We start from the raw sequence: 15,377 nt of genomic DNA, 5'->3' as shown, positions 1-15,377 counted from the left end.
CAGTTACAGTAGGAAAATATTTGGAATCAGACCTATAAATATGGATGGATAATCTTCCTCCTGTGACTGTTCTCACTCATCTAGGCACTCAAGTACTACCAAGAGTTTGAAGGATGTATCTGGCAGAGCATGGGCTGTGGATGACTGGTGGCAGGGTACAAGTCACACACACACACACCTGAAGGATTTTCATACCTGGCAATTCTGCCTGGAATGTAGATTGAAGCATGGGATGAAAAAAAGATGGTACTTTTGTTCAGTGTCTCTTAAATGACATGGCAAAGATTTTAATTTCAAAGCCTTTCAGTACATCTCCTGTGGGAAACTGATTCAGCAAGGGTTGTGCGACAGGTGAAATATCTCTGTGCAAACTCAGAATAATGGTGAAAAATGGGAAGGCTCAGGGGACAGCACCACTGCTGCAAGTCATGGCCAGTGAGGTGTAATGCCTAAGGGTTGCCAACGTTAAAAATAACTGGGGGAAGAGGATGTTGTTGAATAGAAACCTTTCCAGTTGCCATAGCTGTGCCTGACTGTGATGCTGATTTTCAGGTTGCTTGTTTCTCCCTTAGCTGTTCTAAGCAGAAATAGTTGTTCTCAGTTGTTTGGGTCTTTGTTGACTGACTGTGCTCCCAGCAAAGCTGCACCTGCCCAGGCCATGCCATCAGCATCTGGGCAGAGGGGAAATCTGCTCAAATGTCATCAGTAGGAGGCAGAAGTTTCTGCCTCTGCTCCTTTATCCAGGGTGCTGTCTTCTACTTCTTGGGCCACTGATGAACTAATTGCTAATGATACTAATTTCTGTAGTATCTTACCATGTAATTTGGTTTTAATGTGGGGCTATGTATCATATATATAACAGGAACAATGTTTTCTGTTAATAGCTTTTTGCATAGCAGTGAAATAACCAGTTCTGCATCAAAGTAGTGACCTGAAATATTTTCTGCTGGTGATATCTGTGTTACTGGGGTTTGATATTAACTTGCTATTCTGAGACCAGGGAATTGTCCTTGTGGTGTGAGCAAGAGCAGAACATTAAGACCAAGGAAAGGTAGTGTAACTCCACCAGTGTCCAAACTGGTATAAAACTGGGGTGAAGAGCTCAGCACTAAATTAAGAGGATCTGTGCTTCAACAGAAGTTTCACATGTGAGTCAGAGTCCTGTGATTTTTTGGTACAATTTACATCCTTGTTGCCCTTTATTGCAGCAAAGGTCACTGAAGATGTGGGTGATTTTTAAAGAATCTTGTGAAATTTTAGCTGTGTGACTTCAATCTTAAGGGAGATAATGTGACAAAAACCCAACTGAAAAATGTTGCTCTTGGTGTTCAGATGCTGAACACAAAGTTGGTATTGTCAGCCCTGAGGATAGAGGTGGTTGGGAATGCACTGCTCTACATGGGGGATTCAAGATTAACCTAGTGATAATAATTTTTATGTCTTTTTATGTCTTTATTTCTGGTAAACTTCAGGAACTTTGGAATAATTCCCTGAGTTCATTTCAAATTGCAGAAGTTTTGGAGAAAATAATATGACATCGTCAAGTTTAATTTTAGAAATTAAACAGGTACTTAAGCATCTGCTTGCTAATTGTAAAGAACTATGACTAAAATCCTAAAAGCAGAGTCAGTAACTTTTGAATAATTCTGGATCAATTACAGGAAGCTCATTGTATTTCTTGTTGCATATGAGATACACTGGTTATGTATCTGTCAGTTCTTAATATGCACAGAGGAAAAATTTTGTGAATTGGAAAGATTTTGTGAATTCTTTGATGTAGAAATTCTGTTGTCTTTAAAATGAACCTTGAAATAATTGTTTTCATGAAAATACTAGCAATAAGAGAAAATATAAAAGTCATGTGATTAGGAAATAATTTGAAGTATTTTCCAAATCTTTTGAGCAGATATTCTTTTACTTATGTGGACATTTAGAAGCAGGAGTCTCCTGTATTATTGCCATTTCACATGATGGTTTCAGGTGCAGGTCTGGCTATCCTCAGAAGGATTCAGAGAACCAGGAAGAGAATGACAGCTTTACTGCACATTAATGGCATTTCCACCTTGACTTCCCCATTGTGATAGGGGCTTAAATGCCCCCAGATTCCTGTTAGGCTGCAGGGAGGTGCTGCTCAATTTACAGGGCAGGAGCCCATGGTTCGCTCAGCCAGGCATTTTCCAGTCACCCATTGGAATTCTCTTTTCTTCCATGCTGGATGTAATTTTGTTGAACCCTGTGAATGACAGTACTCCTGATCTGCTCTGGCACAGGAGGGAGGACAATTAGAGCTCCTGACTTTCTGTATTTCTTAATATTGCTTCTGCCTTCCTTTTCTGCTTCTTGTTTGTCTTACCTCTTGCTGTGTCTCAAGTAAAATAACCAGTAGGTAGTGTTATGTCACCACACAGGCTTTCAGCACAGGCAGTGATTTTTTAATTCTTTTGAATGCCTTAAAACCTTGGGAAACACAGAAATAGTGGATTTCTCCTTCTGGTTCCCTAGCTTGATATGCTGAGGACTGTAGTTAATTTTGGCATAGCCTGTAAGGCAGGATATAAATGACCAGGTAGATTAATTAGTTTAAAATAACTTGGATGAGTTTAATTGAGAAGTGTTTGGAATTTTGACTTTGGTAGTGTGAGTGTTTCCTACATGCAACAGCAACCATGCCTCTACTGGCCCAAAATCCCCAAATTTGGTATTGAATGACTTTCTTCATGCTTTTCTTTTTAATTTTGTCTCCATCTTTATATGAGGAAGCCTGGAGAGCCCACGGAATTTAAAGGATATGGGTCACCTGGGATTTATGCAATATGTTCACTTTTGCAAATTACTGTTTAGCACTGAATTGATACTTTTAGAGAACTTTAACTGTAGATTTCATTTCCTGCAGTTAGCAGCAAGTCCAGAAATTGTCATTATTAGGTAAACTTAAGGTTTTCCCTTTGCATAGGACTTTGTATCTATATTATAATTAAAAAGAAGCCCGCCCTGAAAAATTATATTCTGTGTCAGGAGAGTTGGCCAGATAATTAATTATACACTTACTATATAATTCTGTATTTTTATTAATTATACATCTCTTAACTGTGTAGAAAAGTTCATTTTCAAGCAACTGAGATATAATAATAATCATCAGTGTTCAAATCACCATCCCTTGTGCCAATGTTTTTTGGTATTTGTGATGTAGAGCAGTGTTCAACAATGATCCATGGAATGGCGTATGTCTTGAAATGAATTATTTACTGGGGTCATGAATTTCAGGGTCGATTATAAGGTAGATGTAGGAGAAATATTGCAACTGAAGTGATCTGCTTGTCCAAGAGGGCTGGAAAATGCCAGTGTTGAATATGTGCAGTGAGAAGTGGAATGGATTTTTTTTCTCCCACAGTTTTGAGGATTTTTACGTTACATTTTGTGAGCATTAAAAAACATATGATGGGTCTTTGATTCTTGGAGAGAGGAGTAAACGAGGAGAACAGAGTTTTCCTATCACTTCCAGAGGGGATTTGTCTGCCATGCAACCTCACCTTGGATTTGTAGAGATGCTTCATTTTCCTTTGGAGGCAAATTTGGGTGTGGGGGTGGAGACAATTTCTGCCAGCATGTACGTGCCAGTCGCTTTGTCCAGCTGTGACCTCCATTCTCACTTGCCTGAAAATATTTTTAATTAAAGCTTCCTCATTTGGAGAATTTAGAGATGTGATGACATTTTCCACTTGCCTTGGAGCACGTTTGGAAGGAAATCTTGCTGTTTCTCTCCTACTCTTGTATCTCTAGAATGCTTCAGTTTTTGGGTAAGATTCCTGTCCACACCCAGTCCCCAGCCCTTTCCAGGATCTTTCAGTGCCACTATCAAATCTCCCCAAAAAATATGGGAAGATTACAAAACCCAAAGAGACCAAATTTTCTACAGGAGAGAGAGATATGCCATTGATATGCAGGCACATTACAGCTGAAAATTCCAGTTCTTTCTGTGTTCTTGTCCTATTTTTTATGTAGCTGGGAAATTTTTATTTAGCTGGGAATATTTATTCTGTATGGACCTGCTTCAACATGACATGCTGCAGTTATTATTTCAGTTTCATATCATTGATCCCTAAGGAAATATTTTTCACCAGCCAGATCTTTGACTTTTTTTCCCCTCTCCCTTTTTTTCTTTTATTCCTTTGTTCCAGCACTTGCTGAAAGTGTTAGATGAAGTAGGCCAGCTGCTCTTCTTTCTGGAGTGTTTGGAATTAAAATTTCTGATAATTTTAGCTCTTGTTCAATACACCTGAATTAAAAAGCTAATCAGTAATTGACATTTGGAAGATAAAGTCTTCATTTTTGTTTACCCTTCAGGTTAATTTTAAATGAATGTTTCTCAGATCATGTAATTTAAAATGGGGTTTTTTTCTTACAATGATGAGTATTGAACCTAAAATAGAATCATTTCTTGTTGGCTCAGAAATAATTTACTGAGGCTCCTTTTCCCCTAGCTATGAGATTCAGAATGTTTCCCTTATTGTTACTTTCAGCATTTGTTCTCCAACCTGTGTTAGCCATAATAAGATAATTCCCAATAGGGGAAGGAATTACCATTCCTTTATTGATGTTTCAGAGAGCAATATCCACAGCCAGTGCTGTCCCTGAGGATTTGATACACACACATTTCACTACAAATAAGAAGCAATAGTGATTTTGCATACTGTTGATGACATGCTTGGATTTTTGTGTAGATTTTAGTGATTTTTGACATTTTATTAATATAATGAGAAAGGAATAAAAAAATCCTTGAGTGTAGGTTTTGAGCATTGCTTTGTGTTTGCATTTGCTGCTTGCCAACTCTGTGATAAAAAACCCTTCATCATTTGCCCCTTTACCTTCATCATGTCAATTACTAGATATTCTTGGGTAGTACAAACATAATTTAGATGTGAATGATGTGCTTTATTTTGACCATTGCCACAAATAATTTGCAGAATTTTTCTTGTTTCTTGAAGAAGGCTCAAAAAGCCCAACCCAACCACACTGAGAAAGGCTGTTTTAATTTCACCTGGGGTTGTAAATCAATATCCATTTACTATTCAGTTACTGCCTGCATTTCCCTGGGTAATAGTATAACACATGTAATGTCAGTGCAGTTTGGCATTTGTCCTCATTAGTATGGCAAAGGACAATTTTTGCAAGAGTAAGCAAGCATCATGCAATATTTGTGACATTTCCTGCAGGACAAAGGAAAGATGCAATCAGTTTGTGTATGAAGGACGTGCAGCCCATTTCATGTGGTGCCTCCAACGCTTTCATAAATGAAATCTCTTGAAAAATTAGGCCATAAGTTATTCTATTGTGTGTTATTGATTACAGCTGAAAAAGGAAGGCAGGGGTGGCACAGTGTAGCTTTGTGAGTTCTAATTATTGGTTTAATAGTTTAAAAGAAATACATCATAAACATATATTCAACAATGTCAGCAGTTGAATTATAGGCCAGTAGCAACATAACAAATAACACTTATGATTATATACACATATGTCCTTATACACATTTCCCTATACATTTATAAACCTCATATATAATTTATTGCTTGCCATTTCAAATCAAAGTATCATACACATTAATTATACATGAGAATCCTGCTTTATAATTGTTATTTCTATATATGGTTTGGAGTTTGGCCTAAAATACATGTGCTTCTTGCAGGTTATTGAGAATGTTGTGGATACTTGAATTGAAGAGTAAGCCAGGGTTTGGACAAATGAACAGCTACACATCATTCTTTGCTTAGGTGAAAAGCAGATTTTCCAGATTTTCCCATAAAGAGATTTTTCCAGATTTTATAAGAAAAAAACGTTGCTGGCTGCTCCCCACTTGGTGGGTGATGTGGAATGCATTGCTGGTCTCAGCTCCCTGCTCATAGGAAAAATCAGTCTCGCTCTCCTGAGGGTGGACAAACACAATTTTAATTTGTGTTTCTTAACATTTGTGTTTCTTTAAATTGGTGTTAAAGCAATGTGGATGAATTCTGGGAGAATGGGAAGCATGACTGATCTAACAGTTAAGCAGACCCTTTGCAGGAGTCCTAAGGTCACTTGAGAGAGTTCTCTGCTCCCTCAGCTCCCAGGCCCCATGCCTTGCCATGGCATCCAGCACACCCTGGCATTGTTATCTGCCTCTTGAAAAAGCATTCTGTGCTGTGGGATTGCTTTGTCACACCAAAGACAAGTTTAAACATTCATAAGATTTCTTTTTTTGTACTAATAATAGTTCTTTGTATCTCCATGTGAAGAGACTGTCTCCTGCTTGAGTCAGAGACTGGGCTGTTGGTTTGTTTTCTGACAGTGAAGTGCAATTAGAACTCATCCCTTTTGAAGCTTGCTAGTGAGAGAGACCCTCTGGCTTCCCAGGAGCTCCCTTTAGACTGATTACATAAACTATTTATTACTTGGGAGAAAGTGTGAGAGTGATTTGGACTTTTTTTTTTTTTAAGTGTTTGTATTAGAAACATCTTTGTTGCTCTCGATATAGTAACATAATCCTTCAGGGGAAGAAGAGTAGTCTTTTTTGACTGAGTAACATGCTCTGCAGAGGGGCTTTTAGTGATCCCAGTGTGCCCAGATGCCTTGGCAGCTGCTGGGGGAACTGGAGGAGCAGGAGGCTGTGGGAAGTGTGTGAAGGTAGGGATGGGGAGCAGAGCCTGGCAGGTGCTGGGGAGGATGGTCACCAAGCACCTGGACTGAAGAAGGGTCATTGCTGGGTTCCAGGAGACAGATGGTGAGTTGCAGAGATGGGCAAAATTAATATTTAACAACACAAACTCAGCTCAGTTTGGGCCAGCCCTGACTTTGCTCCTGCCAACACCATCTGTAGCATTCCAGAAACACATCCCTACCTCCTCAGCCAAGAGGAGCCAGGCTCAGCAGAGCAGAGGCAAAACACTGTGAGACACCAGCTTCTCTGGAAAGGGAAAAAATGGCAGGAAAAAGGCAGCACCAGTAATTCCCAGCTCCTGCAGCAGTGTGGAGGAACTTTTGGCTGGTTCAGAGAGGGCAGAGGAGTGGAAGGAAGCCTGCAGGTGTTGGATGGGAGAAGCAGCTTGTTCTGGGGTTGCAGTGGGATGAGTGACCAAGGAAGGACAGAGCTTCCTCCCATGCCAGTGAATATCTTTTGACTCCACACTGTACAGTGCCAGTGAAATGAGAACATTTTTACATCTCAGAAGTGGAAGGGCTGTAACTGAAGGAGAGTGGGCAGAGAGGAGCTGGTAGAAATAAAACATGAAATCAGGGCAAAGTTTTAGGGTCAGAATTAGCAATTTGCATTCTAGGGAAAGATTAGGAACACAAATCAGATGCAGCTTAGTTACTAGGCTGGGAATTGGGTTAAAATATTTCTACCTAATAAGCCAAGCACTGAAGAATCCATTTTGAGGTTTTTTATTTTTTTACTTTCTACAATAGATTCAGGAAGAGATCAAAGTTGCAACATAAAACCCAACAAACTTTTTCTGAAGCCATAAGATTACTGCTGCTTTTGGTGAAATCCTTGAAAGCAGGGGCAGAACTGTTGTGACAATTTTGCAACCCCCCCTTCTCAACTGCACAGCTGGGGACAAAGCATTTGGACAAAGTGGAGGAAAGCTTCCTGCTGACTTCTATTATTCCTTTCTTAGGTAAAAGAGGAAAATATTTTATTCCTAGGAAAGAAAGCATAAAACCACAGTATAAAACCTAGCATAAAATAAATATTAAGTAGGGAGATTGTAGCTATTAAAATGCTGTGTAATGAGAAGGCAGCCCAGGATGGGCACCTTGCTTTCTGTACAGTGCTGGTCTATACCTGAAGCCATCTAATCAGATATAGGTGTCCTTTAATTAACAGTGTACAGTGTGGTAGCAGTGAGGGAATATGATGAAAAGAAATGGAAAAGGAAGGCGCTTTATTTACCACACCGGGAAACCTTTATCGTATGGAAATGATCAGAATTTAAATTTTTCTCACCTGCCACAATTTGCAGCTGCTTTAATTAAAATAGCACCGAGCACGCGTGGGGTGATGTGCTGGATGCGCTGCGTGCCCCCAGCGCCTGTCAGATGGGAAGGCAGGGGCTACCGACAGGGCAGGATCCGCAGGGACATGGTGCCAGATGGCCCGGCTGATTTTATTAATTTACATCTCCATTACGGCTTTTCTTGCCTCCATCTCTCCGAAGGGTGAGTTCGTTCCACGGGAATCATTCCACAGCCGTGTTTAACCCTCTGGAGCCCGCAGCCCAGCGCGTTTGTCACTCGCCTGTCCCTCACCTCTGCTCAGCCCAGGATTCGATGAATTAGCCTTCCCTCGGCTGATTCGCTGAATCCTGCTGTCCTAAAGCAGTTCCAGCTGCTTGGCACCAAAATAGTGCCAAGGCAATGCCCTGAGCTGTTTTTCTTCTCTTCCACCCTCACCTGCCCAGCTGCTGCTGGGCATCGCCGCTTTGGGCTGCTCTGTTACCCCCCCAAAACCTCCCTGGCATCACCAAATAGCCTCACTGTCCTTATTCCAGCTCCGGGGCTCCAGAAAGCACAGAGAAGTACCGAAAAAGGAGAGTTTAAAAGGCTTTTTCCTTTTGGTTTGGTGCTCTCGGCCGCGCTCGGTTCGTGCGGGATCTGCCGCCGCCCGGTGGCTCCTGCGGGAGCTGCTGGGTCTGGGGAGCGCTTGGAGATTCCGGGTGGTGGTAAGAGATTTTGGGTGTTATTTAGAGATTTTGGGTGCTGTTAAGAGATTTTTGGGTGGTGTTGTTATAGATTTTGGGCGTTGTTTAGAGATTTTTGGGTAGCGTTTCGAGATTTTGGGGGATGTTTAGACATTTTGGGTGCTGTTTAGAGATTTTCGGTAGTGATTAGAACTTTTGGATGTTGTTTAGAGATTTTGGGTGTTATTTAGAGGTTTTGGATGTTGTTTAGAGATTTTTGGGTGTTGTTTAGAGATTTTGGGGTGTATTTAGAGATTTTGGTAGTGTTTAGAGATTTTGGGTGTTATTTAGAGATTTTGGATGTTGTTTAGAGATTTTGGGTAGTGCTTAGAGATTTTGGGTATGCTTAGAGATTTTGGATGTTGTTTAGAGATTTTGGGTAGTGCTTAGAGATTTTGGGTGTTTAGAGATTTTGGTAGTGTTTAGAGATTTTGGGTGTTATTTAGAGATTTTGGTATTGTTTAGAGATTTTGGGTAGTGCTTAGAGATTTTGGGTGTTATTTAGAGATTTTGGATGTTGTTTAGAGATTTTGGGTAGTGCTTAGAGATTTTGGGTGTTTAGAGATTTTGGATGTTGCTTAGAGATTTTGGGTATTGTTTAGAGATTTTGGGGGGTATTTAGAGATTTTGGGTGTTGTTTAGAGATTTTGGGGAGTGTTTAGAGATTTTGGGTGTTATTTAGAGGTTTTGAGCATTGTTTAGAGATTTTGGGTGTTGTTTAGAGATTTTGGGGGGTATTTAGAGATTTTGGGGAGTGTTTAGAGATTTTGGCTGTTGTTTAGAGATAAAGCTGGGAATATGGCCTTCCAAAAAGCAGTTTGGCACACCCAAATGCATCTGCATTCAGAGCAGGGTTTTTAATTTCTTCCCTCTCTTGCATCCACAGTGATAACAAAGCAACTTTGATTTGTTTGGTTTTTTTCTTTTATCAGGGGTTAGTATTGGTGATTGGTAGTTAGTGGGTAGTATTGGCAACAAAATGAGCTTGTCTTGTGTGATTTCAGTGGGAAAAAAAGTCAAACTTAGAAACAACTTCTAGATCCTGAATATATATCTTCTATAAAAAAGCCTGTGCAGCAATTCCTTACTTCATTCAGAAATCTGTAGGATTTCTGTACATTTAGGTCATTCTGTACATTTAGGTCATTCTTGGATTCCAGAAGAGTAGCTAGACTCATTTTGATCATGACTGTAAAGCAGAACAAATAGCAAGATGCATTTCCACATACTGTAGTTTTAGTGACATGTGCAGGAAAAACACTGAATTCACCCCAAAAATTTGTAGCATGCCATGACAAGAAAAAAAACCAAGAAAAAGCTCTGAATAAAGTGCCATGAAGAGGATGAAACACGATATGATAGCACAGGGCATAAGGCATTGCATTTTCAGTATTCTGAATCATTAAGTAGAATTTTGAACATCTCCGGAACAATTTTCAAAATACCTTGTATTGTGATCCATAGATGTTTTCCAAACTATGTCAATTTGTCATGGTTTTCCAGTGCATTCCCAGGGATTTCACAGGTGTAGGAAAACTGCATTTCATCCTCCCAAGGCTGACAGTGACACCAGTGTCCATTGCAAAGTGATTTATTCTGTCACCTCTGCTGGGCCTGCAGTGTCCAGCTCTGTGCTGGGGACAAAGCCTGTGCTTCACTGCCAGGGAAGGCTCAGATGAGAGGTAGGGATGTCAGGGAGGAGTCAGAGACTCTTTGCAGGGTCTGTGGGGTGAGGGGGAAGCAAGGGATCTCATGTAGTCCTTGTGCCAAGTGGGACATGAGAGAAATGTTGGTGGAGCACAGCATTCTGCTTCAGATTATTCTGAAGCCTTATGCTGTATATTAAATATTAGGTAAAAGATTAGATTAGATGAACCAATCAGAACTTGTTAGGCTATCAAAATTAAGTCTTTGGGCACTTAAAATAGACATTGTTGAGAAAGATGTGTAAAAATTAGAGGCATAGTTTTGACAAGGATCTCAAATTTTGAGGGTTTTTTGCAAGGCTTGTCCAGACTTTTGAAGCTTTGTTGTCATTTCAGACCTTCTGAGAGCTCCCACCTTTCCTTGTTAGATTGACAGCAACCAAATATTTCTTTAGTCTTTCCCAGCACTCAGAAATTGCCTGTATATTTTTCAGGTGTTCTGTTAAAATAACTTTATGAATGCTTTTTATCCTACCTTTACCAAGTACTTGAGTTCCGTGTTCTCATTGCTTCTATTTCACTCTCTTTCCCTCAGTACATTTTGTCTCAATACTTAATCTTGTTAATACTGTATGTGAGTGAGCTAGACTTACAATTATACGACATACAAAATTGTATAAAAAATATTGAATGATTTATTTGGGGATATGAGTACATTATACCAGTAATCTAATTCCCAGTATCTTCCTAAGCAGCTTTCAAAACCATTTTTTGATTTCTTTGGGTTTCAAATTGCTGCTGAAATAATGAAAATGGATGGAGCAGCTGATGAATCACCATGACAATGTTTGGTACCAATGGGGACTTTTGCCAGAGTGTTTTTATCAGGAACAGGGTCCCAGTGGCACTGGCCCACTTAGACCTGCAGATACAAATTAAAAAAGAATCCTTGCTATTTCCTTTACTTCCCTTACTGGTGTTGCAACAGCTTGAATTAAAGCTTCTATCAGGAGTAATAAATGAATGTAACTCAAAGCTCTGTGGTAGGTGGCAGCTGAGAGCTGTGGGGTTTTCTGCAGCCCTTGGGCTGATGCTCCTCAGGGGGAAGAGGGCACAGGGACCCCCTTTGGGCACCTCCTTGCAGCAGGTCAGAGCCAGCAGTGTCCTCCCAGCCCAACCTTCACAAACCAGTCAGCAGGAAGGGCTGGAGGGCTCCTGATGGCCTTTAGAGAATGGTGTTAAACAATAAGAACTAACTCTTCTTTGCCTGCCCTGACACACAGCTCTCTCCTGAGGGAGCCTGGGGAACCCACGTTTCACGTGCAAATTAAGCAATGGGAATGTTTCTGTGAAATGTGAAGTCCCTGAAAAAATTTGTTTTCTATGAAAGGGCTAAACCTTACTTTGCACATCAGCATCAGAAGTTTTATGGCTGTAGCTTGAACCAGACTTCTGAAAAAGGAAATGAAACAAAATCAAAGCAAGCCCAGAATTAGAAATAACATTAAATGGTTACTTCTTACACCAAGAATCAATATTGGTCTGGTAAGTGGGATTCTATTTTCAAGCCTTCCTCCTGCCTGTGGGGACTTCATTACTGCTGGCATCAGGCATTGGATGCCCTGGCAGTCTGCACTCAGCCCCAAAGGTAAATATAAGCTCCTGACTCTGACCAGGCTGGGTCAATTCACAATTTGTTGATTGGAACTGTCATTAATTATGGCTGCAAAAGCAATTGCAGGTGACAATACAAGCAAAATAAGCACCAGCTGTTGTGGAAATCATAAATAGGAAATCTTGGTCCCAGGTTCTGTTTCTCAGTAGCACAAATGATAATAATAAAGAAGTAGCACAGTAATTAGTACTATTTTTCATTTAATAGGTGGGACATGACCAGAGGACATACTAATGTCTGACTTTTTTTTTTTCCCCCAGGATGATTTTCTGTATAGTGTCTCTGTTCTAAGTGGAATCCTTTGCACAGTCTTGGCAGTAATCAAATTTATGCTGGGAAAGGTCCTTACAAGCAGAGCACTGATAACTGATGGTGAGTGTGACATTGATCCTGCTGCTTTTATAGACTCTCCCAGGGACCCCTGCATGATGAGAGCTGTGAAAGAGCACTGAAATAAAGCAGCTACTGAGAAATGGGAAAAAACCCAGACCCAAACCTAGTGGTACCCTGTCTGTGGTACCACTGGCCTCTAGCACAGATAGCTCAGCTGAAATGAGCTATCTAACACCATTAAAGAGTTCAGTGTTGGGGTCCATGAATGTGCTGGGAGAGCCCTATCCTCTGCCACAGCTGCCTCAGGTCTGGAATTCAGGTAACAGAGCAAACCAGACTTAGCCTGACTCTGCTTTTCCAATCATCTAATGTATCCTATGGCTAGAAATATTATCAGTAATGCCTGGTGGAAGCCAAGCAGTGGATGTGTGGATAGTGAGCAATAACAGAGTTAGAGGTAGAGCAGATAATGGATCAGAGGTGTGTTAGTCAGAGTTAGGCTGCAGCAGGGGGATGCGACACCAATTTAGAGAGCTTTGGTTAGGTCACCTCCATCCTCACCGCCTGTGCCTGGTAAAATCCTGAAAGCTCAAATGAAGCACAGTCTGCTGCCTGCCTTGAGCAGGGATCATCCCAGTGCTGGTGCCATCCCTTTGGTGTCATTTGTCACCACAGTGCTTCCCCTGCCACTCAGCAGAGCTGCTGGGGCAGAGCAGGTGTGAGACAAACCCTTCCCTGCCCTGCGCTCCTCTGGCCCTGCTGGGGTTTGAGATCCCTTGCTGGGATCTCCTCCTCTGCACCCTTGGAGCCCCTCACTGCTTCTGGTTTTAGAGGCAGGTTGGAAATCATGCTTTAAAAGTAGGTCCAGATATTCCTCTCACTGCCAGGGCTCAAGCTCCTGACTTCTCAGAAATCCCAGGGATCTGCCCTTCACATGGGTGAGGCCACAGTGATGGCAGAAGTTTCACAGCCCCCTACAAATCTCTCCTGGTTTTATCTGCCAGGGCAGTGTGAAATACTCAGTAAACAACACTGTAGGGTGTTCATGATTCATGGGTTGTGGTACCTAAATTATTTTACTCTTTGCTACAGATTTCACTATGAGGAAATTCAATTCTCAGCTTACTCTAGAGATACATAAATTTTGCTTTATTTTAAGCAAATTAAACATACTTAATTTTTTTCTAGATGATGTGTGATAGCACATATTATGAGTATCTCTATCTTCCCACTTATATAAATTCTTCATGAGTATTTATATTTTAAATCTGAAAGAAGCAGAAAAGACATCAGAATAGCAGTGAGGGGGTTACAACTAAGCCATTGCCTCCCTGCATTTGGGATTCTCTCCCAGCAGATCTCCAGCTCAGAGATCTTATTCTTTCCAATGGGGTCTGCCACTCTGCCACGTTTGAAAACAAAAATATCTGCAACCTGCAGAAAGGATTGTGGAGAAGGTACTGGGAACTGCAGCCCAGTGAGTCTGACTTCCTTCCCTGCCAGGGTGGAAGTGGGACACGTTGACCACTTCAGAGCTGTGCCTAGGCACAATGAGGAACCCTCCCTTCAAAAAAATGTAGCTTAGTTTTGAAACAGAGCAGTTTATTCAGCCAAAATATTAACTGAAAATTCCTAAATAACTCCAGCTCTGAATTGTTCTCCTGTATGACAGAGAAATCTCTCTCCCCATAATTACATCCTCATGCTAATGATACTGCTTCTGAGCTGGAGACTGCTTATTCTTGGATTAAAAAAAATTAGGGAAAAAAGTATACAATTACCTCAGCCTGGTTTTTATCTCTCTTCTCCCCTTTAGAGCAACTTTAGAAAATGTAGGAGGCTGATCTTAACATGTGTGGTTAAATATCTGCTTTCACGAGATATATTTACATATATACTTGATTTATTAATGATCAGGAAGAGACAATGTGATTCAGCAGCTGAGACAGATTTAGCAGTCCCTTGCATATCTTTTTTTAGTGTTTTCTGTTTCCTGTTAATTTACCTCCTGTGATCCCTGGCTCCAGACCAACAAACTGTTTTGAGTAAAAGGAGCATGAATTCTTATTCCTAAAAAATAGATTTATTTTCAGAACAGCAAATTCTCTTTTATGCATGTCAACCTCTATTAATTTTTTTTAATTTTTTTTTTTAGAGCAGGGCTTAACAGCAATATATCTTTAAATCCTGCATGTATGAATCCTAATGAGGCAAAATGTCATTTGTACAGTTTGTTTACAGCAAAAGCTCTTGGCCTTTTGGGTAATAAAAATAGCCATTTCCTGCCTTGAATGTTGTGACATCCCAGAGGACAACTCTGTGACAGTCAGTGATGTCAGCCAGCTTTCCTGTAGGTTTTAGGTACCTGTTTCCTACCCAGATTTAGCCACCTGTTTTTTCCTGTGCTGGCCTTATGCTCAGAGCAGTGTCTGGATTAATACCTGCAGCCATTCCATGATTTCCTGCCACATCAGCAGAGAAAGGTTTGCCTGAATGAGAGTCTGGAAGGGAAAACAATTTCCTTTGCAAGTAGCTTTTAAATTATTTGGGACCATCAGCCAAGAATGACATGAAAATGTTTTATTCTTTTTATTCTTTTGCATGAATCCATTGTGCTGATGGATTCTGAATTAAGCTGGAGCAGGGGAAGTAACACTGGTTTAACGTTCTAATTATTAATTTATATTTTATATTCTTTATATCTATAGACACAATATGCATAATTTCAATGAGTATAAATGAGTAAATAGACAAAGACTGGATGTGAGAGGTGTGGATGAAAGGACAGACTCAGGAACAAGTGTCAGGTGTATCATTGTTGGCAGTCATGGGGAGCTGCAAAAACCTGGCTAAGAGCTGTAAACAGCAGCTGGCTAGAGCTGACTCACCAAGCAATATAGAATATTTCAAGTTTGATATTTCATTTTTTATCTAGGTTAAATAGTGTATGGATCTACCAAATTAATGCATTCTCAGTGACTTTTTTGTGTAGAACAAAAGGGGTATTTT

At 40.5% G+C, this 15,377-nt stretch overlaps 1 protein-coding gene across 1 annotated transcript in view; it reads left to right on the top strand.

Annotated features, from left to right (window-relative positions):
• TMEM163 (transmembrane protein 163) overlaps positions 1-15,377 on the top strand; it is an 88,334-nt gene that overhangs the window by 69,184 nt on the left and 3,773 nt on the right. The window contains exon 6 of the mRNA XM_066553601.1: positions 12,296-12,407. Within this exon, the coding sequence (XP_066409698.1) occupies positions 12,296-12,407 (112 nt within the window). The remainder of the gene's footprint in view (positions 1-12,295; positions 12,408-15,377) is intronic.

Source organism: Molothrus aeneus, chromosome 7 (assembly GCF_037042795.1).
Source record: "Molothrus aeneus isolate 106 chromosome 7, BPBGC_Maene_1.0, whole genome shotgun sequence".
NCBI classification, from domain to species: Eukaryota; Metazoa; Chordata; class Aves; order Passeriformes; family Icteridae; genus Molothrus; species Molothrus aeneus.
Note: the sequence above shows the minus strand (reverse complement) of the source record. Positions and strands in the feature narration are given on the sequence as shown.